Here is a 24,596-nt window from a genome sequence, read left to right as displayed (position 1 = left end):
TTTATTTTTACCGCGTGTGACATCACCAAAAAAATACTCGTCACACCAATCATACGCAATGCACGTGCAATTATCGTAAAAATGCAAATTTTAATTAAGCAAATTACTGTTCTATCTTGTTTGTTTTTAAAATAGCTATGTAAGTAGGTCGAATATTAATCATTACCAAACAACAATAACAAAGTATTCTTTAATCAAAATTAAATCATGTACAGATGTTTACATAGGCAAAGGTTAAACGTGCCACCACTAAAATCGCCTTTTGTAAATGCAACAATAAATAAATTCTTATTTAAAAATTCCGTCGTGATTACGATCTGTATTACCTTTTACGGTGGGAATATAATTTTATTACCTTCTTTGCTTTCAATTTATGTACTTTCCTTATAAAGTACGCTTATTTTTTCACTATTTGTGGGCATCACATGTCAAAAAACATCTTAAAAAACGACCAACAGCCGTAAGTGTTGGTTAATTATCTATAAATTTTAAAACTAAGATTGATTGCTTCTCCGATGTTTTATAATGAATTTAGACAGAACTAGCAACTACCATTTATGTAGAATAGGGTCAATGAGATCTGAAATCCCCAATGAATAGCGCGAATTTAGCGCCAGCTTGTTAATATGTGCATGTTTATAAGAAAATTAATTGGGTAGCACTGTATAATTAGACCCATGCAGGGAACAAGGATAAGGATGACAGGATATTCCCAGTTAGAGAACATTTTCAAAGTTCGTTCAATTGATACTAATTGGATTCCAGCCTCCAATTATTGAAGAATGCATTTTATTTCTAATTTCCTTCATCATAGAAACATAAAAACGGTTTCAAGCTTAGGAAAGAATTACCAGGTAATCTCGTAAAAGTACTCCTTTATTTAGTTTGAAGTCAAACACGAGTATTTGGTGCTCGCTTCATTTTCCTGCTTCTCAACTCCTGATACTAGCATTACTATCACTTTCATTCAATTTGTGATGATTCAAGCCCTGCAAACACTTCTTATCTAAAAATTCACAAAACCGGCAATTTTTACTTTGAAATATTTGACTGTTTTGGTACGAAGTTCCATAGTGGCATCTTCATCACAAACCATCAAAGTGTTGGGATGAAGTTGAAATGCGGATACAGTCCACATGTGATTGACCCCTTCCTCAATGGCCTTGTACAAAGCAAATGCTTTATGAGATCCAGTTATCAAAATCATCACCTGGAAAGGAATTATCTTGAACAGTCTAACATGTAGAACAGATCGTCTCATAATTAATAAATGCTCAGTAAGTTATCTGATGGACACGTGGGAACTTCCCTTCGTTCTCCGCTCTGGAGGGTAATAAAATGTTTTTTATTGCTGCGTCTCTTTTTCTGTTGTATTGAAAAAAGCGCGAGCTAGTGACACCGTAACATTGAACGTAATTGGAATTTAATATTGTCTTAGGTGTGTCACAGAAATGATTAACAAACCTCTCTGGCATCCATGACAGTTCCAACACCAACAGTGAGAGCTTCTCTAGGGACCTTGGTAATATCGTTATCGAAAAAACAAGCATTGGCCTCTAGAGTGTCATGTGTAAGAGTCTTGACTCGAGTACGGGAAACCAAGGATGATCCTGGCTCATTGAACGCGATATGACCATCTGCTCCTATCCCTGCACAATCATTAAATAAATAAACACGTTATTTGAGACGATTTTATTCATTAATTGTTCTATTGCGCTAATGGACGGTAATGTGTTCAAAGTAAATCCGGATATTGTCTATCCGGTCAAAGTAAAAGGGTATCAAAGACAGATCCACCCGCATTTTAATCATGCGCTTTGTCTTTGTATAATTGGATAAATCTCAGTTTTAACTCGTTCACGTCATTAATGTGAAAAAGGACATTGAGATTTGGTTATCTTGCTACTGCTGAAATGACGGAAAATGCTGCTAATCTCATTCGAAGCAAAGCGGGGCACACCAACTGTTCGGTTAACAAAGTCAAGGACGGTAAATTCAAACACATTATTAACCTAATAACATGAATATGTATGTTTTATAAACTTTGGAAACTTGGGGTCCAGCCGAGTGTGTCTTCGTTTAATTAATCGTAATTAATTGCTTTGATGCTTTGTTATTCCTTGACAAGTTTCCATGGGATGCAAAATTATGAGGGAATGTGCTACATTAGCAACTTTTTAAACAAATCATAAATATTTACTTGGTTTTAAAATAAAAAAACATGTCTTTTCATTAATTTTATGATTAGATACATTGGATAAGAAAGTTAAAAGTAGTAATCTTTGCAAATTACATTGCACTATCGTTACAGTTATTGATATAAATTTTTTTGTTTGTCCCAATTACAAGATTAAAACAAAAAAAAAACTGTTAAGCCCACGGATTTTCTCGAAAATATTTGTCACTTTTACGGATTTTCCAAATTTATATTTCTTATCTTACTCAAATTTTGCAGAAAATGTCCACAAATAAATAATTTATGGCTGATAAAGATTTCTTCGAATATGTAAAGATAAGATTGCATTAGTGTAACGACGAGCCTGAAACTAAACGTGAGATGCATTTAAAGTAACATAATTCAAATCATTTGAAAGCTCGTAAAAATTACAAAAGATTAAGAGCGTGTTTTGTTATTTTAATTACAGGCTGTCACACAATCAGCTTTAATTAAACTTTGCGAAGTCGTCTGCATCTCTTAATCTACTTTTTATCAAAATTCTGACTTCTTTGTTTCTAAGGCGCTTTGTACTCCACATACCTCTTAATGGAAATTTAATTACGTCGAGATTCCAGAAGCTTGTTTGAATATAAATTAATAACAGTAGCACTATCTATTACCTCCAATAAATAGATCGATTCCTCCAGCTTCTTTAATCATTTTTTCGTACTGTGAACATTCCTCTTTTAAATCAGGAGCGTTTCCATCAAGAATGTGAACATTTTTGGGAAGAATGTCTATGTGTTTGAAGAAATTATTAAACATGAAATAATGGTAACTTTCCGGGTGGTCTCTCGGTAAGTTCACGTACTCGTCCATGTTGAATGTGATAACATGTTGGAAAGATACTTTCCCTTCTCGGTGTAATTCAATCAACTTCCGGTACATCCCAAGAGGAGTACCACCTGTAATAAAACAATTAGACCATCGGAAGTTACCCAATGGTTCATTAAAGAAAAACAAGAATGAGGCAGGTAGAAAAAAGAAAGTGAAATTTCTAGGTTTTATAACAGTGATAAAGTCAAAGTCAAGTACGTTATCTCGTCTCCAGACACCCACACAAAGCTGGTGGGTGGTGTAAATTTAAAAGACTTAAAGGTAATTGACATCACCATCCAACCATGTTCTATGACTCTCGACTTACCTGTAGGAAGGCCAAGGACAAAATACCTGTTCGGACTTGGCTTAAATTCGTTAATTCTTTTAGCAACATATTTTGCACACCACGAAGTTACTTCGTCTGCTGTGTCTAATATCAATAGCTTCATTTTTCTTAATGAACTAATTTGTTGCTTCTTTCATTCTTCGGCTTAATCAATCAACAACATGGACCGGAGTTGTAAAAGTCTGACATTAATGACATGGCGGTGTCATTTTCCAGCTGTATTCACTAATTGAACGCAGGACTTGCAAATTTTATTATTTTTTTTATGCAACGTTTGCCTTTTCAATTCGCGCGGCCATCATTGCTATAAATAAATCTTACGTGGAAGTACAGCCCTGTATTGTTATCAGACTGCGGTCATTCTTGGTGTTACGAAACAAGAGCGAGCTATCAAATTCGTGATAACCTCAGCAGATAAGGAGAAAAAAATGTTGTGGTTTTTTGCTAAACAAATTCATTGCAATGATCCCACAAAAAATAATTTTTAAGACAATTGCACTTTTTTTTCGCTCTCGTCTCTGACTTAAATTTGCAAGAGTGATTCATTCTAGTTGACCCAAATGAAAACTAACTTTCACTGCACACATGTTCACGAGCAGCTCAACGGCACCACCGACTCCGGTTGACCTCCCCGGCGTAAATCCTTCGTTGTCTTCATCAACAGATATTTGAATCGTTTAGTAAATATTCAGGCAATTTTAATGGGTCCTTTAGAAACAACTCTTCGAAATCCTTCGAGTAATTCAAGAAATGCTACTCAGTTTTATGTGTGAAAAACGGCAGCTTCGAGAGTGGAGGCGGTATCAGGTTGTGGTTTTCTAAAAAGGAAAACCTTTTACCTTTAATAGTTGTACCTAGCTCATTCAAATTAATGGATCAGGCAGGTGGTACAGTTCTTGATAACGTCGAGGAATAAAATTCTTTTTTTTTGTATAGTTAAAATGGATTTTATTTAGAAGCAAAGCTATTACGCTGAGATTGGAAGTATTGTACTAATGGGAATTATGTGCGAACAGGTTTTAAAGTAAGCAAGAGAGTGAGTTTCCGTTTAATTGACGTCATTTATTTTAACTACGCATTTTTGTGGTTACTCGGTAATTTTAATGGCAACTGTGCTTATTTTTAATTAGTCAATCCATTTCTTGCAACTTCTCTAGAAATAATTTCTTTACAATTTACTTCCTAAATTATTTCCACCAAGTGTTGGATTGATATCTTAGATAACTTGGCATTTTTCAGAGCTTACAACTCGTATTTCCCCGATATTTTGTGTCTGCGCTACACGTAACTGCTTTCGTGTTATGTTGGTTGCGTCGTGATGAATTTGTAAGACGAAACTTAAATAAATCTATTCAGTGAAAACTGCTCGTACATTTTAATGAACTTACAAACATACGTGTATATCATCCATATTAATAATTTACACAAGAACGTGACTAATGAACAGTGGGATTAGGTAAGCTTGGCTTAGCCGAAAAGTGATAAAGTGGTGTCATAGGAAAATTTATAGTCGCTTAATTTGAGTACAAGCATGGTTTTGTTGTTGCTCCAACCAATTTTCTAATGGTTTGAAATACTTCGACTATCGGAAATGTGTTTATTTATATACACTTATGTATATAATAAAATATTTGGCCCGGAAATATTTTAGTATTGGTATTTGTTTTATTGGTTGAAACTGCTTAAATTTGCTGTAAATATATTTTTAGAGGTAATTTTGTTTTGGTAGAAACTGAATGTCTTTCTTAAAAGTCTGTAATTTTGGTACATAGTTTTAAAACATTCTAACGAATTCTTGAGAAATCTAAAAACTTTTGGAGAATCCAGAGAATTATAAATAACTTTAAAAAATCAAAACAATTGTAAGCCTTTAGATTTCATTTTAGAGAATGTTTGGATATCTAGCGAATTAAAGAAAATCCTAAATAAGTAAATGGGACGACGGGAGGACCAATTTCTAGAAGAATTGAATTCAAGAGAATCGTTTTCGAATTTAAAAAACTCATACGAGATTGCAGGTTCAAACTCCTTTACTTTGAGCGCTCGTAATAAATCTAGACTTTACCGTTGTCTCAAAGAATTGAATGTAATATAGCACACCAAAGCCTTATTAAATTACGACATAACATTGCTACCGGTTTTTAGTAACGTCTTATCTGTGACGTGAATAAATTTTTCATGACTTCAGTCCGTTCATTTTCGAAAGTAGCGGGATTTAAAAATAAAGAAAGCACCGCGTCTATTTCCGTGCAATAAAATCTAAAAAATCAAGTGCATCGTAATGAAAAGACATGTTTATCATTGTAATATGGTGACAACTATTAGGGCAAGTTAATTCGTCTCATAGAAAATTTGTAGAGCGCTCGCATACCACCTGGCACCTTGTGGTGTTATATCGACCGTCTGGGGGTAGACAGAGCGCCGCCGCCATCGTAGACGATGGGGATGCCAGCCGCGTTCAGTTGAGCCGTGTTTAGACATGTGATCGCTGCCCCAGCCAACGACTGCCGCCCCGCAGACATGGGGAATGGCATGAATAAGGCAAGTTCTTCAATTGCATGCTTTTCATCACATAAAAGTCATTTGCACTTCATTTCTCAGTTGAAACATGTTGTCCACTGTTTATTTTATGGGCGCTTTATTGGCGATTTTGCCAATTTTCTCTTATCCTAGAATCTGACATGTGTTAATCCCGCGCCGACTTGCTCGTTACAATTTCTATTGTTAATTGTTGTTTAATAAAATAGATTTTTTATTAACAAATGCGGTTTATTAGACAACCAACAATACGAATCGTTTTGTTTGAACTGTGATTGCCATTGTAATGGCAGAGTGGATCGCGTTAAACTGTGCAAAGGCAGATTAGAAACCACAGAAATCTGTGCTGAAGCTGAGACTTAAAAGCGACCACGGAAGCATGGAATTTTTTACTGCGATAAACACAGTTTGTTGTCTTGTAAAAAATTGGGAAGATTTGTGGCGGCGATTAATCTAGGCGACAGGTAATTGTTGGTGCCATGAATCCCAAAAAAACTACGAAAAACTTCGACACAGGCAAAATTTTCTAATCCCAGCGTTTTATTTAATTGGAGTCTTGAAATTGTTGCAATCCTTTTTACGCCCAGAATCTTACGAAAACTATGCTCATTTCAAAGAAGAGGCCAATTTGTGGTTTTGGTTTTCCGTAGCAGTTATCCTACTGTTTACGAAATATTTTTTTATAGCCTAATATACGCCCTACTAAACTTTGCTTATAAGCAAAAGATATCTTTGAAGTTCCGCAACATGTGAACATACAAAGATGATTCTTCCTACACAATTTGTAAGATGCACTGAATATCATCCCCTAAACTGGATCACAGATAAAGATAGAAATAAAAGGTGGATGAAGCCGACAGAGAAAAAGACTTGCAGCCCTGTTTTAAATATAGTAACTTTCATATCGAAGTCGATTTCATATGCAAAGTCAACAAAAATTCGGTTCAAACAAACAAACAAACAAACAAGTCAAGTTTTATTATTGTAACACGTTATTTGAATTGAGGATTCGTCCAAAATTAATTTTTCTATCATTTATTTAATATTTTCAAATGGTGGATGCGCCGGGTCATCATGCTTCAGTAAATACAAGACACTCACGTATGATCATATTTTTTCTATGTAATTTATTAAAAATGAAAAATAGGAATGACTACGCCCTTTCTTTTATCCCAAATGTTCGTGCTCTATCACCTTTTTACACAAATTGTCATTAATTTCAGTACATTTTAATGTAATTAGGTGTGCCAGTTTCTATTTATAGTCTATTGTTGAACAAGTGAAATAAATCTAATTTCCATATTAAAAAGTACCTAGAATTTTAATTTGTTTGTACTAGTCATGTTTGTTGCAGTATTTTCTTTTTTTCTATGAAACTTTTATCGCGGTTTTATGATCTACGAATATTTTAGCTATATTTTCGCCTTGTTTAGCTGTTTATATTGAGCTGTTTCAGTTTTCTTTTGAAATTGAATGTATTTCGACAACGACATTATTTTCACGTCAAAGAATTAATGGAAAAATATGACAGATTTTTTTTATATCGCGTACAATGTAGAAGCGCGCTCGGCAACGGTTTTCTATTTTCGATTTAATTTAGAAATTTCGTCGATTTAAAATTTGAATCTTGCAAGATACTTATTATCTTCACCAAGTCACAAAACTTTAGATCGGGAAAGAAAAATTTTAGAGACTTTTAATTTAATTAATTTGAATAATAAGAAAATGAGATTTGGAGACAATAGTGCCTTCAATACGTTTATTACCTCTATCGAGTTAAGAAATTTTGAAAAGAGAAAGACTAATTGTAGAAATTTAATTTTTAGTACGACCAAAAATTTCAAATGTTTCGATCAAATTTCGTAATTTGATTAGTTTTAACAGTAAAAGAATAAATATAGGGGACAATATAGTTTTCGAAATTCTTATTATATCTGCCAAGTTACGAAATTTCAGAAATGAATTTCGAGGACTAACCAGAAATTTCCAAAATTGTCCATTCTATGATTTGATTAATTTTAGCAGTAAAAGAATAAAATTTGGAGACAATATTTTCACGTAAAGAGTGAAAGTGTAACGAATTTTAAATATGTATGTATCTGAATTTTTCGAAGTGTGAAATTAAAATTGTAATAATTAATTGCGCTATTGCCTACAATATAGAATTTAATTTGGTAATAAAACTGGTGATTCCTGTAATCTCCGATTTGGCAAATTAGTTTATAAATTTTGCAAACTGTGTAAATCTAGTTCGCTAATTTATAAAACAGGTGTAACATGTTTTCAGCTCAGTGAATCATGTCGATGCTTTCAGTGATTTATTTTCCGGGAACCTGTAAAATCCTGTTTACTCAAAAATAAAACTAACTCATGTTTTTGCCAAAGCTAACAAACGAGTCAGGCTGCATTTCCTTTAGACTCTTATTGAATTACGAATATTGTGATTTCACATATTTTGACTGTGAAAACCGACTTATTGCAAACATTTGTTATAGTCACAAGCCCCCAATTTCTTATTTGTTCTGTTAATAACACACTCTATTTCCGTTATGACAAAAAAAGAACTTCATTTTTTATTCATCCATAAACTCCCAACTTGACCTCTGAAAAAACGGTCTCGTAACAAATGCAACTTGTCTAAACGTTACAAATTTCAAGGGATAAAAAGACCAACATGACTTATGTTGTAGATTACCACCTTTTATACGAATATCCTCCAGGGAATGTTTGTATCGACCAACCGATTTATATAAATTCTGTCGAAGCGAACGCTTCTTTTTAATTTTGATTCTTCCTGTTCCTTTCTATTAATATTGTAATGCACCGAAGGAATCTCTCATGCTCATCAAAAATTCAATTATACCGAAGCGAAACTGAATTTCATAAATCTGTAAAGCGCGCCGTGTAAGTATTTGCATGGTTTATTTATTCTTTTTATTACAGGCTTCAAAGACATCGATGTAAAATTTCAGATGGTGTTCGTTAGACGTAATTAAATAAGTTCAAACAACGATTTTTCATCATAAACTTTTACAACACAGCAGCTACATTTCCGAAAGCTTCGACAACATATTGGTGATTAATGAAATGAAAGCTCCCCAATTTCCCGAATCGATCATAATGTAATTAATTACACAAAGGATGCATTCTGATGTTTATTAGAAATGAAAATTATGAGAGGGCGGGTCAATGAAATCACGTGAAAAGACATTCAATTTAGCATCTGCATAAACTTAGTTGGGACAGGTCTTAATACTCGTAAAGCTCTGAACTTTGGTATAATTGTTTGGTACCTACTTACTTAAAATAGAGCCGAGGATCGATTTTCAAAAAATAAAATTCTATTAAAAGATGTCCTCCCTCCTCTTTAACCCCATCTACGTAACTTTCATAACTGTTATAGCTAAATGTCATCGATGTTTTAAATGTCCAGATTGGTTAGAACACCTTGGGAGTTAACATTAAATATTGATGCAAGTTTATTGAACGGGTTCGTTTCATCGACCTCACCTGACCCGATTGTTTTGTTCAAGCATGAATCAAATCAGTTATTATAGTGTCTTGGGGTGTTTTCTTCGATAATAACGCACATAATTACGACGATGTTTATGGCAAGCAAAGTAATTTATGATTTTATTATCAGCAATACGACAATGAACACAAAACTAGCTACTTTTTTGAGCTATAAATTTCTCTTATTTTAACCACAACAAACCTTGCCGTAAAAAGCACAAAATAAATGAACTGATATTGTGCAGATGCCTCGGCAGAAGCTTAGTTAAAAACGCAGAATATTCCGGTCCATAATTGAAATAGCGGAAGGAAGACGGCAAAATGATTGATAGGATGATAAAATGTAAATTAAAGAACTCTAAGAACTACTAGTTTTTGTTTGCTACTGTTTTTATCGCTTTTTAGGTGGATGGATAGAAAAATACGAGGCTATAAGTTGGCGCATTAATCACCCTGTGACAGATTATTTTCGTTGGAATGTTTAGTTTCTTGTTCGGTGGTGATCCCACTACAAATCAAAGATTTTCTTTTGGTGCTTCCAAGGTAATTTGGTGTTGCTACTCTTATTATTCTACGTAGAAACATGTATAATCATGCTAAGTTTTAATTAACGAAAGTTAATTGTATTATCAGTTCTTCGGATACTTTTTTCACAATTCTTCTCTTGAAGTTGTAGCCAACACAATGGACACATTCCGTGCATGGTGTAATTCGTTAGCAATTAGAAATCTCGGAAGCGGAAAAACACATTAAATTAACTTTAGGTAATTAAAATGAACCACGCAAATTATATTCTCGTCGACGTTCATTGGTGTCTTTCATTCGTCTATTCAACAAATGTTCTTGTTTCAGGTGTTACCGGGGCTTTATGTTGGGAATTACAGGGATTCAAAAGACGCTAACCAACTAAGTAAATACAACATTACTCACATCGTTGCCATTCACGACTCAGCAAAAAGAATACATTCCGTAAGCATGTTTCTTGTTTTATTAGTTTAGTTACTTTTTCCAATTCAGGCGATACATTCAATTTTTTTTACGACGAAGACGTTTCTAGATTCGGGTCATTCTGCTACCAATCAACAGAGCGGTTCAAAATCTACAAACGCACGAAATTTTGCTTCAATCGCACCACGTTATCTATTCCATTTCCAAAAATACACTAATCTGCAAACATTTGTAGTTAAAATTACGATTCATCAATATTAAATGATATTAAATTCGTATAATTCAGTTATTTGTGGTTACCTGGTAGTTTCGGGGACAGATTTGAATTGGAATTCTGGTGGGCAATAATAAAAATTTGGTCAAAAGTACACTCTTCAATTCAGCGACCTGTCACGATGATATTAGAATTTGGGAGTCCGATTTAAGCGCTATATTTAAAATTTGATTTTAAATGAAAATGTAGTCTGTTTTGAACAATTCTGGTATAAATAGAAAAAGTAACTAATATCTATTATAATCCGAAATTTTATTTCAATCCGTCAATTATATTTTGCATTTAAAAAAAATAAAAAGGAAAATCGAATATTGACAAAAAAAATGGTATAAAACTGAAAATTTTGAAATCGATGAAGAGTTCATTTAGCTGAAAATCTGATATAAAAGATGGCACAAACAGCATCTTCATATCTGCTCTAATTTTAGAGAAACGATGTCAAAAATGGTCTAAAATAAAAATTCTAAATTGAGACCCTAACATTCCAAATACATCTAATTGAATTATTTATGGCCACACCGCAGTCTTGAAGATACACTGCAATCTTTCATAAAATTTAAAATAAAAAGACTTGAAATAAGCGGTCCGATTAGGACGCTACATTGAACATGAGAACTTGGTCGAATTCAGAAAGTTCAGTATGTAAATAAAAAATACAAAATTGTCATAAAATCCGTTTTATCATTCACGTATATTGTTAAGTGCTTTTCTGGAAATTCAGTTTTATTGAGATATGAAAATAACGTTCCATTTTTGTTAATGTTCGACCTTAAATACCAGTAGATAAACGTTTGTCGCACACTATAAACGACTTTCATACACAATTTATTCGTACAAACTACAAAATAAGCATCTGCGATCAGTAACAATTGGATTGAAGTTAGTTCAAATGGATTGTTAATACTAAGTTTTTTTGTAGTTTTTTGTATATTTCCAGGGCCTTATTCTAACTTACTGCATCGATTTATTTTTTATTCTTCAATATACTTTCTATGCATTTATGCTCATCGAGCCTCATTTGCTTTATTATGAACAAAAAAGAGTAATTTTCTATATGTTCCAACTTGCATGTTTATTGTTTACATATTTTCTTACCCTCATTAGATCCCTGATGTAAAAAATACCGTTATTTTGTCTGATTAAAGATTGTTAGAACAAATATCCTCTTAGTAATTAATAAACGTTGTTACATATACAAAATGAGAAAATAATTGATTAAAATTAGAATACAAAAAGCCTTGAAGAACAGACCAATTTTTCACCAGATTTGCATCGCTTCCTTTCTAATTACAAAAAGTTTTTCACTTTCCGCCACCAACACATATTTGTTTAAATAATTACTCTTTTAAAAATTCAACACTCGCGACTGGCATAATAAACGGTACATTACACACACGAAAAGCTTTTACTCGTCAACTTTCCAAGCTTTGTCCTACGGTAATTTCCTATTAAACACTCCTGTCGCCAACAAACGAGGAAACTGTCTGTTTGCACTCTAAAAAGCAATAACAGTTTTTTCTGCTACCGTTCAATTCAAATTGGAATAAGAAAAAATGTCTGAAAGCAGTGACTGCATCGAAAGCTCGTAAAAATAGTCGTGCAAACTACGAAGTTCACTCTTGAGATACATTCAACATAAACTTATTGTTAAAGCTGATTACGAATGTAAATTTCAGTTAAGTAAAATTTACGACAACAAGCCGACGGACGTAACATTGTTTTCCAAGTTGAGTAAACATAAAAAAATCCATCAGTGGAAATACGAGATGGAAAGTAGTAAAAATGACATTTTCCAGTCATTAATCTTTTGGAATATTTATTCTAGTTCATAATAGATTTGTCAAATTCTGTGGCAATCCACAATTCAAATCATTGCGCACCACTGTCTGCGCTACATCATTTAAATTTAATTTGTTTCATAACTACGTTGTCAGCCATCAGAATTTTATTAATCAGATTAGATGTGGTGGCATGGGAGAGTTTGAAATAGAATCCTTTAAAAATTCATGTTTGCGGGAAACTACCCTATTTATAGCCAAAATGGTGTTATTCCTTCCGAATTCTGCGTAGATGAACCCAATCCGTTTGAGACCCATTCAAATTTTCGACCGGATTTCTAATATCGAAAATCTCTGAAACGCACGATGCGAATCTGTGCTCCCCTTAAGAAATTAATATCAAGATTCATTCTCAGCGTCTTTCCGCTCTTGTTTACATTTAATCATTTATGTGAAGGTCGAAGGGCAACTTTAACATATTTTCTGAACCTCATCGGTACTATTTAGCGCTGTAATAAAATTGGTGGATGCGCCGCTCGTTAATTTTTTTCCAGATACGACTTCAGCGCTTTGATCCCAGATAACGACGTATTGTTGTGAAAATAACACTTGACTCTTTTCCAGGATAAGCACTATCTTTGCGTGATGGCTTCAGACTCTCCCGATCAAAACTTGACCCAATATTTTTCGCTGTGCAACGATTTCATCCACGCTGCACGACTCCGCGATGGAAACGTTTTAATACATTGGTAAAGTATCAATAGGTGTATCGTGAAATCTCTAATGGCATTTCCTTTGTTTCCACGTTCGCAAAAAAGAACGTTGGTTTTTACTCCGATCAATATTCGCAGGACCTTCGAATTTTATTCTATTTCCTCCGAAACAACCCTAAATTTTTCAATAACTTTACGTAGAGGTCAGGGATTGTTCACTTCGTCTTCATTACTCTCTCACACGACAAAAGTTTTTTTTTATTTTTTAGTTTGGCTGGAATGTCTCGCAGTGTCACTGTGGCGGTGGCTTATATCATGTCTGTAACCAATCTCAACTGGAAAGAAGCACTTAAAGTTGTCAGGGCTGGACGAGCTGTGGCTAATCCGAATTTGGGCTTCCAGAAACAACTACAAGATTTCGAAGCGCTCCGGTTGGCGAAGGTACGTCCTATTAATTACTCCCTCGGAAATTGTTTACTCTTTATTAAGTTTCCTTCCGGAACAGTCGACCACACTAGCGATGCAGTTTTGGTGCTGAATTGAGTGTGTAATCTTAGTCGGTTTGCAAAAGTAAAGTTTGCAAGATTCAGAAGTTTTAATGGGTTTCCTGTCAACAAACTTCGATGGAAGCTCAGAATTAAAAGTAAAACATTGAAACAATATTCGCAGGTTATTAGAATAACGCACAACATCGATTTTAGATTTACTTGCTTGCTACTGCCAATAAAAACAAAATCCTCTCTTGCTCGGTGTCAGCACTTTAGTCTATTTCGTATAAAACTTTGATTTGCATTTAAAATTACCGTTATTTTATCGAGTTGAAATTTTATTGTAATAGTAGAAGTGGTTTTGTTCCAACAACCTGCTATTAGAACTTCTTGCGTGGTATCGATCGCTACTAAAACGTATTCCATGCAATTCATAATTTTACGACACGAATTTTATTTATAAAACTGCAACTAGGGTATGTACACTTTAATTCATCTTTAAGTTAAGTAATGGTGTTATGAAACCGTTTTCTACATGGTCAATTGGAAAAGCAGCGAGTTCCAAGTTATGTAATTGTTCCAAGATCAAAGTGTAGAATTTCAGATTGCTTGCCAAGACCGCAATGGAATTGATTTATTAAATGAACATGGTATTAATAGTGGTACAGGGAACGCTCTGATAGCCTATAGCACATTATCGGCAATTAATTCCGGCCTAATTACTTTTATGTCTGTATTGCTGGAATACGTATAAGAGAAATTTGATGATAATAAGACCGTTGAGAGATGTGTAAATACAAGGGGTAAATTGTTGGGGTTAAAGAGCGGAAATTTGGACAATTAGGTTTTTTCTTCCATCCTGTGAATATGTAAAATTTTTTTTTCATGCTTTCTTATCAATTCGACTTTTGAATTTACTTGTTTTTTTATACATACATGTATAAAAATTGTCAAATTTGTTTCAAAGTTGTTTCGATTTTTTCACAAACTTACTTCATATCAAATTTTTAAATTTGGAACTAAAATGGTGGATGCGCCGGAAAATTAAATTTGTAATATTTGTTAAAATTTCAATTTTGCAAGATGTAGTTATTAATTTCTCGTAGATTTTATCTTACTAAACTTAAAAAAAAGAAATTTTGTAAGTACGAATTTTTAAAATTACTCTAAAATTTTCAGATATTATTTCTGAATGCCCCTACATACTTCAAATTCAGAAAATGTGGCTATTTTCTGACAGATTTTTCTTTTCCAAAACCCAGAAATGTAAAATTTGTGAAATATTTACGCAATTAAAACGAATAGGATTTTTTTTTATTGCTAGAAAAATGGTGAATGCCCTAAAGAAATAAAAATTGCATTGTTCTTCAAATCAGTAATGTTTGAATGGTATCCTGTTGAGTTCTTTATTCTAAACATAGAAGCAAAAAATTTTTCAAATAGTAGACACAATTAGGTACGTAAAATATATATTTTTTAAAATGCCAGGAAAATAGTGCTGGCAAAAATTAGATTTCCAAAAAAAATCTGATTATTCAATACCTAAAATTAATTCAAAGATAAAAGAAAAACTTAAAAAGTTAAAAACTTGACAACTGAAAAGAAATGAAAAGAAAATGAAAAAGTCTAAAATTACAAAATTGAGAACTTGACTTTTATTTATTTTGTATTTTAGACTAAAATTTTGTACATACTATTGATCATTTCTGCATTCACTGAAAACGTTTAAACTCCCCATTTTATCTGCAATTTTTTTTCCTCGACTTTGAACTTTGTATTCTTTGATTTATCTAAATACTTTAAACCTTGACAACTTGGCTGTTTAAATCTTAACAGTTCTTACTTGTTCTAATTTGCAATAGAGAAGAGAAAATGCAATATATTTTGTCAATCTTAGACACGTTTAATTAAACTTTGAAGATTTCATGAAAAGGCAAGCAATCGAAAAGAGCAGAACTTTAACTCATTCATTGTTAAAAGCTTAAAACTTAACTTTCCCAGTTTCCTAATTTATGATCCCAAATTCAGTAAGTTATGGACACAGGCCCCGGAAACGGAAAGAAACAAGAATAGCGACGACATAAATAACATATTATTTGTTTGGAATTCAGACTGTGGATTCGACGTTTACAAACAATCCGATAAAATATAGCACGAAGTTTTTACCTTTCTGGAACAGACATTAAAAAACAGTCAACGTACAATTAAAAAAAAATGAAATAAAAATTACGTACGCATTAATCCTGATCTAAAGCGATGGTAAAACCTGATATGCCTACAACTTTTTAAGGATGTGACAAAATGCATCATGCTATATTGCGTGACAAATTATTATCGCATCAGATTGAGCTCAAACCTACTTTTTAATACTTAATTATCCCCTCATCTACGATAACTTCGAGAAATTGGGGTTACGCAAAAAATTCTACCTACGACATATTGGGTACTTTGTCATTGTTCAAGTACACCCAGAAGAGCAATAGAATGTGTGAAGGGCTTCAAGGGTGTTGTGGTTTGTTTCGCCAACTCCCAGAGCAAATTAATTTGAAGGATGTAATAAGAAAGAAAATTGTGTTTAGGCGACAGTCCCTTATACAGTGGTAATGCCTAACTTTGGGTTTATTTGTGGCGTTTTGGGAGCGTCCTAATTTCAATTAGGGTGGGCACCTAGAGGTTTGACTTTTTGCATGCGTCACGCAACGGTGTGGTGTTTCAAACCCAGATCAATCAATTAGTGGTAAATAAAGATGTATAGTTTTATCCTGTACATGAAGACAGGTCTCCTTTGGACGCTTTACGATGCTCGTGGTAACAAGTTGCAATGAAGTTTTTCATTTCCTCCAGTATGAAAATGATGTGTTTGAATATTTGCTGAACTTAATTTATTATTTCTGCGCGATTTTCGACCCCTCTGGTATGAATTCTAAACAAAACCCAACTATTTAAACAAATTAAGAGAAGGTAGCTTGTAGTAATATTGGGCTCGAATACCCTAGATAGCTCCAAAACTAAAATGCTTAGCCACGTACAACAACCTTTTATTGCAACTTTAGTATGTCGAGAATTAATGACCCTTGGTTTTGCGGTTCGTTAAAATTTACATATTTTCAACTTTATTTACACTTTGTGATTATATCGAATTACCGAAGTGCAGAGAGCAACGTTACAAAGAAAACTTTTGCAACAAATAAAGGCGGTTTTCGAAGGTTGTTGTCTTAAAGCCTTTGTTTAAACTAACTTTGAAGCATAATGGTGGAGGAGCCGGGTATTATTATGAAATTTTGAACTTCCTGTAGACCGAAACGAACCACAAACTTTTGAACTTAGCGGGGTTTTGTTCATGAAGAAATGTTTTTGTGTATTATAATAAAACCGCGTTTCTTTATTGCTGCTCCAACTACCTATACACAAATCTCTTTTATTATTCGCTTCATTACTTGTTGTCTCCCCTGTGGTTTCTCCCTTTAATAATACAATATTACAACATAACAGCAAGAAACCTGTTGAATGTCAATCAATATTTTCGCTAGAACGACCTCTGACAACCCCTTTTGCCAAATATCCTTGCGTGCTTCCCCAAATTATCGCTAAAATATCCGTTTCAGGAACGCCGGCGTCTCAAAGAACGGTACCCAAGCCTAGCCCTCGTCGACGTGGACAAAGAACAATGTGGTCTCATGCTCAATAACTACGAAGAGTTGCTACAAAACCGGTCAATTTGTGAAGGACGCTGTGTCATGGGGGAAGAATGTCCCACAGGAATATGTCGCTCGAAGAATCAAAACCCAGTAGCGCACCAATCCCGTTCCCGAAGACAAAGAAGTGCTAGATCTCGATCGGAAATTACGCGAAGTCCTAGCACGACTAGTACCAGTAGTACGAGTACCAGTAAAGGAAGACCTCGTTCTGGACCTGCCGGACTTCGCAGCCTTACAGGTGCACATAAAATTATTATTGTGCTGGTGAGAGATTTTCGGAAACTTGTTCAGTTATTTTAGTGGTCTTACTGAGTTTATAGCACGATTTGGGTTTCAGGTTCTGCTCCGCCATCTCGCACCAACTCCCGCGTAGATATTTCTTCCTTGGGTGTTTCTGGGACTCTTACTGCTCCGACCACTCCTCAAGCAAGCCCTCCAATTTCACCGAAACGAAGAGGAACAGTTCTTGTGCCTCTCGCGTTAACTGAAGATGATTTTGATTCATAGCCCTTGCTACAAGTTAACTTTAGAAGGTATAGCAATGTTTGATGCTTGTAAGCGGAGGGCAACAGAGATATTTTCTTGGTTGTGATTTTGAATAGTATATACACCGTGGCCACTACAAGCTTGATGCTAAACATTGTAAGAAAACACTGCTTAAATTCCATCCGTGTCGTGTTTAGATCAGTCCCATTTTATGTAGATTTCTTAGAACAAGTGTGGTAAAATGTAACTCACCATATCATCATTACCATTGTGACGACTGATTTTTTTACCGCTTACGTTTTTAGTCAGTATCCTTGCCATAGATTACAAAATCGTCCATTAAAGCTAAGATCCGTAAGAATGACCTCCGTAACTCAGTTTTTATTTGGCACAACCACATATCTCTTAAGATTCTCACTGTAAAAACCACACCCAAAAAACAATGGTGGTAATTTTAAACATAGCTTTCGGAGCACCTGTTAATTACATCAAATTAAAGGATCTACATAATTAAAAGTAGTTCAACCAAACACGAAACTTGTAAGATTTTTTGATAAGTTATCAGAGACTATTGAGAATTCAATATTTTAAAACTGGAGCAACCTACAATTTCGGTCACAAATATATAAATACTTTAGGGTTTTAGACATAAATGATTCGAACAGCAATGATTTTTTCTATTGAACATAGCTAGGATATAGAGTGCTCAAAAACAGGCGTAGTCACATAATATTAAGAAGCACAAGTTAATAAGATTAGTGATAAAGTTAATATTTTATTAGAAAAGTAGGTTGTTGTTTATTGGTGCTGGTCGCCAAAATTATTGCAATAAAGAGACACTTGTTGTTATTAATTTATTATACAGATTATTACTGTTAATAATGCACACTGTACGTGTATATTTACATATTTTGTATAAAATGGATTTGTAACAAGCCGAAACACAAAGAAAGCATAAATCATTGGAGCGGTTAATTCACGCTTCAATGTTCACCAGTTTGTTTGATCAGAAAACGAAGTTTTCCCAAACACTTGTTATTGAGTATAGTGATATTTTTTTACACGATTAATTGCTGTTTGGTAAAATAATAAATAAGTGAAGCACATAAATAAACAAAAATGCAATTAAAAATTCAACTGGACAAAGTGTTGAAACTGGTTCACAGTGTGAATTTATAATCATAAGCGAAACAGAGTATCTATTATTTAAGCTCAGCTTGTTTGTTTATTTATAAGGTTTGACACGTAACTTTTTGCACAAAATAAAGGTTCGTGAAGCAACAATAAAGTCAGGAATAAAGTATTTATAATGTGATGGATAAGGCAGAAATACGGAATAAGGCTGAAAGCGTAGAATATAGTAATGGGCTGTAAACGCAGAAATGTGCGCTTTATTTAAACGCCAAAGTTTAGAACTGTTATTTTCATTTCAGTACAGATTTTGTAATTGATAGTGATACAAACAATCGTGAATGGAAAGTACAAATTTGTGTTTCATAGTTGCTTTAATATTGTTACTAATCACGCGCATGATTGTAGAAGTGCCCTTATTGAGTTGCAACATTTCTTTGCCGTGTAATTAGTATGGATGCTTGAATACTCTTTGATTTCCGTACATGCTTACAAAGCAAATGGTCCAAATTTTTATAACGAAATATTTGTTGGCATGGACACTTTTTGTACATATTTGCAAAACTGATCACAGCAGAATCTGCTTTCCAGCATCCATACTGAGATTTTTATGTGTACCCAAAGACGCTATTGTTCAAATGTATGTGCAACCCGTCGGTAATAAATAGTTTGTTTTTATACACTGTTTTTTACTTAAAAAAGGTGGATGCGCGCCTTTACAAAAACTTCAGTATTTTCTTTCACGTTTTATTAAATGATGTTTACATTAACAACACTGTTATAAAATACAATTGCAATACTTTGAGACAACAATAAATAATTAAAAAAAAAACAAATACCCAAAAATGTGCTAGAACCAATGATGGTGGTCTCATAAACCACTTTAATGATCATAAATTGAGTTAATTAAAAACTCGAGCTAAATCATCTATTTCCTCATTCAATTGAGGGTTCATCCAATCTAAACTAATATTGTCTAAGTGATTATCAAAATCAACAACAGAATTGTATGCTTTCTCCTCTAAAAGATTTGAACAAATATCCAAAGTTGTGTCTGGTTTTAGGCAAATTCTATTAGTGTCTGATTGTTTATAGCCCCCATCTACACATTGAGCTATTTTTAAAGCTACATTGTCCATGTGGACCCCCAGTTTACAATTATCCACCTGAAATCCACAATGAATTTTTCTTAAAAATAAGCAATGAGCACTTACCACAACTAAGCAAGGCGATGGATGATTGACCATTAATTTATCGGATATTCGATGCGACGCTTTTTCAAATGAACAATCATTTAGATTCTCCAGTGCTGTGTAGTACCCTGAAATTACTAGGCCCTTCTGAGAGGCCAGTTCGTCGATCTTAAAAAAAACGATTATAAACTGAAAAAATGTGAAACTAAACGCGCGTACCTGCATCAGCGCTATCTCAGCCATTGGAGTTAAATTAAGGGCGATATGAAAAAGGGGCACAGCATCCACAAATTCGATTTCCTTGCTTTTATTGGATGATGATTTGGAGAGTAAGATGCCATTTACAGAACAGTGAGGATATTTAGCCGCGTGTAAGATAATTTTACAGTACGCTCGTGCGGAAAATGTTATATCCGACATGATTATTGATTTCAAACAATCTTAGGTTAACTGACGATGACGTTTGTCATTTGGGTTCAGAACCAAATTCCCTAGATTCGAAATTTTACCGGGTATTGTTTAAGTGTGAAAATCGATTTGGTGTTGAAATTCGCACACAATTGAGTTGTTGATTTCGGTATTATTTGATTAATGATAAGAAATGAGTGTGTGAAAAATGCAAATTATGTGTCATGTTGGCAACACTAATTTATGACGTTGCGTGTGTGATGTCATAACACATGTGTTGTCACCTGTCAGTTTGACGTATGAAAATATGTCGATTGACTCGATAAAAATGTGTCTTGCATAATGAATAATAACAAGGAAAACCAGAAAAATGTCGAAGAAATCAGACACATATTCAATGGTTTAAACAGAGAATTTCTCAAGTCTGGATTTAGTACAAAAGAACTCCACAATGCTTGCCTTCCCTCAGATAGTTTGAATTATTCCAATTTGAGTTTATTTACAATATTTTTAGTATTAGCGCTAGTGACAGCGACCACTTATCAATATGGACTGTTTGCAACTGCCATTAATTACTTCCTGGGAATTAGATGTGTTGTTCCTAACAATTACTTCATATGGGAAGCCACAAGACCACTGTCAGACTGTAAATTTTGCATAAACGTCACCGAGCCACTCATACTGAAAAATGTAACGAGAGAAGAATTCGCCCCATATGCATACACATCAAGACCTGTCGTGATACAAAAGGCGTTTCTCCACTGGCCAGCCATGAAGTATTTCAACTTTAATTTTTTCAAAGAACTGTACAGCAATGTAGTTGATTCCTACAGAAGCGTAGACGAGGAGTGCCAATTTTTACATTTTAAATCAAATTTTATTTCAATTCGCGATGTCTTTGAAATGACTGAAGCGCGAATTAGTAACGCGCCAGGGGAGAAGTCTTGGTATGTTGGATGGTAAGTAATCTCCACCCTCATTTACCTCCTTTCATTGGCTATTTATAGGGGTAACTGCCACCCACAGATACTGTCAGAAATGAGAAGGTATTACCCAAAACCCCATTTTTTACCTGAAGATTGCGAGATTCCATCAAAAGAGTATGTTTTCATGGGTTTTGACGACGGCGCCACGATGCATGTGAGTTGGTTTCACTCAAAAAACAGTTTTTCATTGTTTTTTTCAGCTGGACTTTATAAATCGTTTAATGTGGCAAGCTCAGTTGAAGGGATCAAAAACTTGGCATTTATTGCCACCACCTGAATGCGAAGATGTTTGCTCACAATTGTCTTTCTTAGTACAACCAGGAGATGCCGGTAATTTACTCTAAAGTACCAATCAAACTTGTAATGTTGTTTTGTAGTTTTAGTAGATACAAGAGTTTGGTATCATGGAACAACCATCACTCCAGGTGAATTTAGTCTTTCTGTTCAATCTGAGTATGGATAACTGACCAGAACCCTCTAGAATTTGTCTCTAACGTACTCAATCCGTTTTTCTGAAAGTCTGATTTTGTCTAGTGCCAATTTAGAAATCTTTAAAATTAGCCAAAGAGAGAAAGCTCATAAAGTGTCTTATTTTTCTGTTATTTGTATTAACTAGTCTCTGTTTTTAAAACCTTTTAGTCATTATTTTCATTACTTTTAGTGTTACCATTTTAATTTTATTTTGTGGATTAGTGTGAAATGTGATAAAAAATTTATTTTTGCATATTTGACACTTCTCCACCCTCTTCGTGTGCCATTTTCATTTAATTTAGTAATCAAGACTTTTTACATTACTAAACGATGTATTTTCAAGTCTTGTATAGTTTTTAAAAGCATATACCCAATTTTAAGCTCATATTTAAATGCTCTTTAATTTTAACCAGTCATATCCATAGTTTATCGTTTCTAAGTATATTAAGTAGTTACTTATATAGAATTCTAAATATTTAATGCACTTATTTATTTCTCACCGAGTTTGTATTAATTTTCTTAATGTTGGATTTTTTTTTAATAAACGCCAAATTTACTTTCCCCGCATTTGATTTGAACATCCCGCGCTGCGTAACGTCAAACTTGACACATGTCACGGCAGGATGCCAACATAAATATTGACAAATTTGCCATTTGGAAATCTGCAGTATCAAATAAAGCTCTTATTTGTATGATTTCTCTTATTGTATTGTAGTGCTTACTCAGTTTACATCGTAAAATTGCCCTCTCATAACAAATAACAAGTTAGATCATTCTGATATTTTGTGAGTCACACGTTTCGGTGTTCCTTTCAAGATGGAGTGTGTAGGTAAGGGCTATTTAAAATTGTTTTTCTGAGACCGAGGGGTGCTTCTTGGTGCACAATTCGTCCACGTTTTGCTCCCAGATTCCCTGAAATTCACTGTAAATAATTTTGATTACGTTTGATGTATTTTTGTCAAAATAATTGCAAGTCATTATCTGTCAAAGATTAGTTTTTGGCACTACTAGTGTCGTTCGGTCCCTTTCAAAATGAAACGGAGTTATTGTAAGATCGGTTTTTATTGTTTGTGGGATTTTATGGTTGTTTTTTAGCTAGTGAAAACGACAGTAAAATTTCAAACATCTCTGAAGAAAACCGAAGCAAAAACGACAGTGATAAGTTAAACGAGCCTTCAGAATGTAAGATACCCAAAACTGAAATAAGTGAAAGTAAAGCAAATGAGGAGCCCAGTGAAATAATAGAAGTGAAAGTAGTGTGTAATAAAAAGAAATATGATGTTAAAGCCCCTTCAAACACCTCCATTGCAGACTTTAAAAAACAGTTGCAGGAGCTTATAGGTACTTTTCGCTGATTTCCGATTGATTTTACTCAGAGACAATTTGTAGGAATTCCTGATTCTATGCAGAAATTGATGTATAAAGGACTCTTACAAGACAGTCAAACACTGTCTGCAGCTGGAATTACAAAAGGTTCTAAAATTATGTTAGTAGGATCAACATTAAACGATGTTTTGGCGGTTTCTTCAGTTAGCAAACAAGTAAGCTGATTTATTTACGACTCGATTTTTTATTATATTGGTACAGGATGTTGCAGAAATGGAAAAAGCCACAACTGTGAAAGAACCTTTGTGCAAACAAAAAATTCACAGGAAAGTTTTAGATAAAGGTGTACCTGAAGATGCAATGCCAGGAATTAAAAATATAAAGGTACAAAAAAATAGTAAAATCATGATGACTTTTGTTTTCTTGTAGGAGGGTTTGCCCCCACTGCCTTTGTCTGGCATGTTAAATAAACATGGAGGAAAAGTTAGACTGACTTTTAAGTTAGAAAGTGATCAACTGTGGTTGAGCACCAAAGAGCGCACTGAAAAGCTACCTATGGGATCAATTAAAAGCATAGTTTCAGAGTCAATTGAAGGACATGAAGAGTACCACATATTGGTAAAAGTGTTGATTTTTGGTGATTGAGTGTTCATGTGGTTTTTAACAGGGTTTGCAGTTAGGTCCTACAGAAGCGTCAAGATATTGGATTTACTGGGTGCCCGCACAATATGTAGATGCAATTAAAGATGCAATTTTAGGTAAATGGCAGTACTTCTGACTTACCTATACTGGCCAAGCTAACAGTATTGAGATCAACACATTTATTTTTCAATGTATGTGCAGAGATTACATTAATCTTTTCCATGCATCTTAAAGGGAATCAAATAAAGTTTTTCATATTCTGATTTATTTATATGAAATTTTGTACATTTTTTAGGTTTGCTTGTTTTGTGATAATGATTCTTGATATTGTTAGCATAACTGCTTTGAATTCAAGTGATGAACTCAATATTTGTGATGTACGTTGATTTGGTAAAGTTGACAATAAGTTTGTACTCATCAGGCCCATTTAATGTTGACTGTATCACATCAACAAAAATGTTAATATACCTAATTTTTATAAGAACTCGACATGATTTCTCAGTAGCTCTATGTTAAATAAGATTCAGTTTGTAATATGTGTGATTAATAAAAAGCAAAAAATAAATATGTTTTAAATGAGTGTTTTTTCATTGGCGCGAAAGTTCAAACGAACTTCTGTT

The 24,596-nt window shown here is 33.9% G+C and overlaps 5 protein-coding genes across 8 annotated transcripts; 3 read left to right on the top strand and 2 right to left on the bottom strand.

Annotated features, from left to right (window-relative positions):
• Positions 1-858: 858 nt before the first annotated feature.
• On the bottom strand, positions 859-3,818 carry LOC148179651 (glucosamine-6-phosphate deaminase-like). The gene is made up of 5 exons (XM_088030675.1): positions 3,363-3,818; positions 2,839-3,123; positions 1,465-1,649; positions 1,037-1,210; positions 859-989 (listed from the first exon to the last, which is right to left on the bottom strand). The coding sequence occupies exons 1-5, from the start codon at positions 3,484-3,486 to the stop codon at positions 933-935; spliced, it is 825 nt and encodes a 274-aa protein (XP_087886801.1). The 5' UTR covers positions 3,487-3,818; the 3' UTR covers positions 859-932.
• Positions 3,819-5,792: 1,974 nt separating this feature from the next.
• On the top strand, positions 5,793-19,628 carry LOC148179650 (dual specificity protein phosphatase 22-like). 3 transcript variants are annotated; one of them, XM_088030526.1, is made up of 6 exons: positions 5,793-5,924; positions 10,287-10,403; positions 13,059-13,183; positions 13,417-13,588; positions 17,241-17,571; positions 17,671-19,628. In XM_088030526.1, exons 1-6 carry the CDS (start codon positions 5,904-5,906, stop codon positions 17,838-17,840), a joined length of 936 nt encoding a protein of 311 aa, XP_087886652.1. In that variant the 5' UTR covers positions 5,793-5,903; the 3' UTR covers positions 17,841-19,628. The 3 variants fall into 3 exon arrangements, with proteins under 3 accessions (XP_087886652.1, XP_087886653.1, XP_087886651.1); XM_088030527.1 differs by lacking the exon at positions 5,793-5,924 and adding an exon at positions 9,865-9,977 and having other exon boundaries at positions 17,241-17,597; positions 17,671-17,800; XM_088030525.1 differs by lacking the exon at positions 5,793-5,924 and adding an exon at positions 9,869-9,977.
• Positions 19,629-19,683: 55 nt separating this feature from the next.
• On the bottom strand, positions 19,684-20,644 carry EMC8-9 (ER membrane protein complex subunit 8/9). The gene is made up of 3 exons (XM_088030750.1): positions 20,363-20,644; positions 20,165-20,311; positions 19,684-20,116 (listed from the first exon to the last, which is right to left on the bottom strand). The coding sequence occupies exons 1-3, from the start codon at positions 20,561-20,563 to the stop codon at positions 19,853-19,855; spliced, it is 612 nt and encodes a 203-aa protein (XP_087886876.1). The 5' UTR covers positions 20,564-20,644; the 3' UTR covers positions 19,684-19,852.
• A 132-nt stretch (positions 20,645-20,776) lies between these two features.
• On the top strand, positions 20,777-22,560 carry LOC148179648 (uncharacterized). Its single transcript, XM_088030749.1, has 4 exons — positions 20,777-21,510; positions 21,559-21,691; positions 21,738-21,867; positions 21,915-22,560. The coding sequence occupies exons 1-4, from the start codon at positions 20,894-20,896 to the stop codon at positions 21,998-22,000; spliced, it is 966 nt and encodes a 321-aa protein (XP_087886875.1). The 5' UTR covers positions 20,777-20,893; the 3' UTR covers positions 22,001-22,560.
• Positions 22,561-22,606: 46 nt separating this feature from the next.
• Positions 22,607-24,555, top strand: LOC148179647 (ubiquitin domain-containing protein UBFD1-like). Of its 2 annotated transcripts, none has more exons than XM_088031187.1 (6): positions 22,607-22,837; positions 23,104-23,349; positions 23,398-23,549; positions 23,596-23,718; positions 23,764-23,952; positions 24,002-24,555. In XM_088031187.1, the coding sequence occupies exons 1-6, from the start codon at positions 22,825-22,827 to the stop codon at positions 24,110-24,112; spliced, it is 834 nt and encodes a 277-aa protein (XP_087887313.1). In that variant the 5' UTR covers positions 22,607-22,824; the 3' UTR covers positions 24,113-24,555. The 2 variants fall into 2 exon arrangements, with proteins under 2 accessions (XP_087887313.1, XP_087887312.1); XM_088031186.1 differs by lacking the exon at positions 22,607-22,837 and adding an exon at positions 22,907-23,056.
• The last annotated feature ends 41 nt before the right edge of the window (positions 24,556-24,596 follow it).

The sequence above is a fragment of the Gnatocerus cornutus genome, chromosome 2 (assembly GCF_029298725.1).
Source record: "Gnatocerus cornutus isolate USDA-ARS CGAHR chromosome 2, icGnaCorn1.1, whole genome shotgun sequence".
NCBI lineage: Eukaryota > Metazoa > Arthropoda > Insecta > Coleoptera > Tenebrionidae > Gnatocerus > Gnatocerus cornutus.
This window is presented reverse-complemented; position numbering and strand designations above follow the sequence as displayed.

What these genes read in the sequence shown, in the direction of transcription:
- LOC148179648 (XM_088030749.1), top strand. Translation starts at nt 20,894, where the DNA reads ATGAATAATAACAAGGAAAACCAGAAAAATGTCGAAGAAATCAGACAC. An exon ending in AAGTCTTGGTATGTTGGATG is followed by an intron (nt 21,511 to 21,558) that starts GTAAGTAATCTC and finishes GGCTATTTATAG; the next exon opens with GGGTAACTGCCACCCACAGA. An exon ending in ACGACGGCGCCACGATGCAT is followed by an intron (nt 21,692 to 21,737) that starts GTGAGTTGGTTT and finishes TGTTTTTTTCAG; the next exon opens with CTGGACTTTATAAATCGTTT.
- LOC148179647 (XM_088031186.1), top strand. An exon ending in ACAGTTGCAGGAGCTTATAG is followed by an intron (nt 23,350 to 23,397) that starts GTACTTTTCGCT and finishes GACAATTTGTAG; the next exon opens with GAATTCCTGATTCTATGCAG. An exon ending in ATGAAGAGTACCACATATTG is followed by an intron (nt 23,953 to 24,001) that starts GTAAAAGTGTTG and finishes GGTTTTTAACAG; the next exon opens with GGTTTGCAGTTAGGTCCTAC.
- LOC148179651 (XM_088030675.1), bottom strand. Translation starts at nt 3,486, where the DNA reads ATGAAGCTATTGATATTAGACACAGCAGACGAAGTAACTTCGTGGTGT. An exon ending in TGTCCTTGGCCTTCCTACAG is followed by an intron (nt 3,124 to 3,362) that starts GTAAGTCGAGAG and finishes GTTTTATTACAG; the next exon opens with GTGGTACTCCTCTTGGGATG. An exon ending in AATCGATCTATTTATTGGAG is followed by an intron (nt 1,650 to 2,838) that starts GTAATAGATAGT and finishes ATGATTGTGCAG; the next exon opens with GGATAGGAGCAGATGGTCAT.
- LOC148179650 (XM_088030525.1), top strand. Translation starts at nt 9,912, where the DNA reads ATGTTTAGTTTCTTGTTCGGTGGTGATCCCACTACAAATCAAAGATTT. An exon ending in GGAAACGTTTTAATACATTG is followed by an intron (nt 13,184 to 13,416) that starts GTAAAGTATCAA and finishes TTTATTTTTTAG; the next exon opens with TTTGGCTGGAATGTCTCGCA. An exon ending in AAGCGCTCCGGTTGGCGAAG is followed by an intron (nt 13,589 to 17,240) that starts GTACGTCCTATT and finishes TATCCGTTTCAG; the next exon opens with GAACGCCGGCGTCTCAAAGA.
- EMC8-9 (XM_088030750.1), bottom strand. Translation starts at nt 20,563, where the DNA reads ATGTCGGATATAACATTTTCCGCACGAGCGTACTGTAAAATTATCTTA. An exon ending in CTGAGATAGCGCTGATGCAG is followed by an intron (nt 20,312 to 20,362) that starts GTACGCGCGTTT and finishes GTTTTTTTTAAG; the next exon opens with ATCGACGAACTGGCCTCTCA. An exon ending in CATCGCCTTGCTTAGTTGTG is followed by an intron (nt 20,117 to 20,164) that starts GTAAGTGCTCAT and finishes TGTGGATTTCAG; the next exon opens with GTGGATAATTGTAAACTGGG.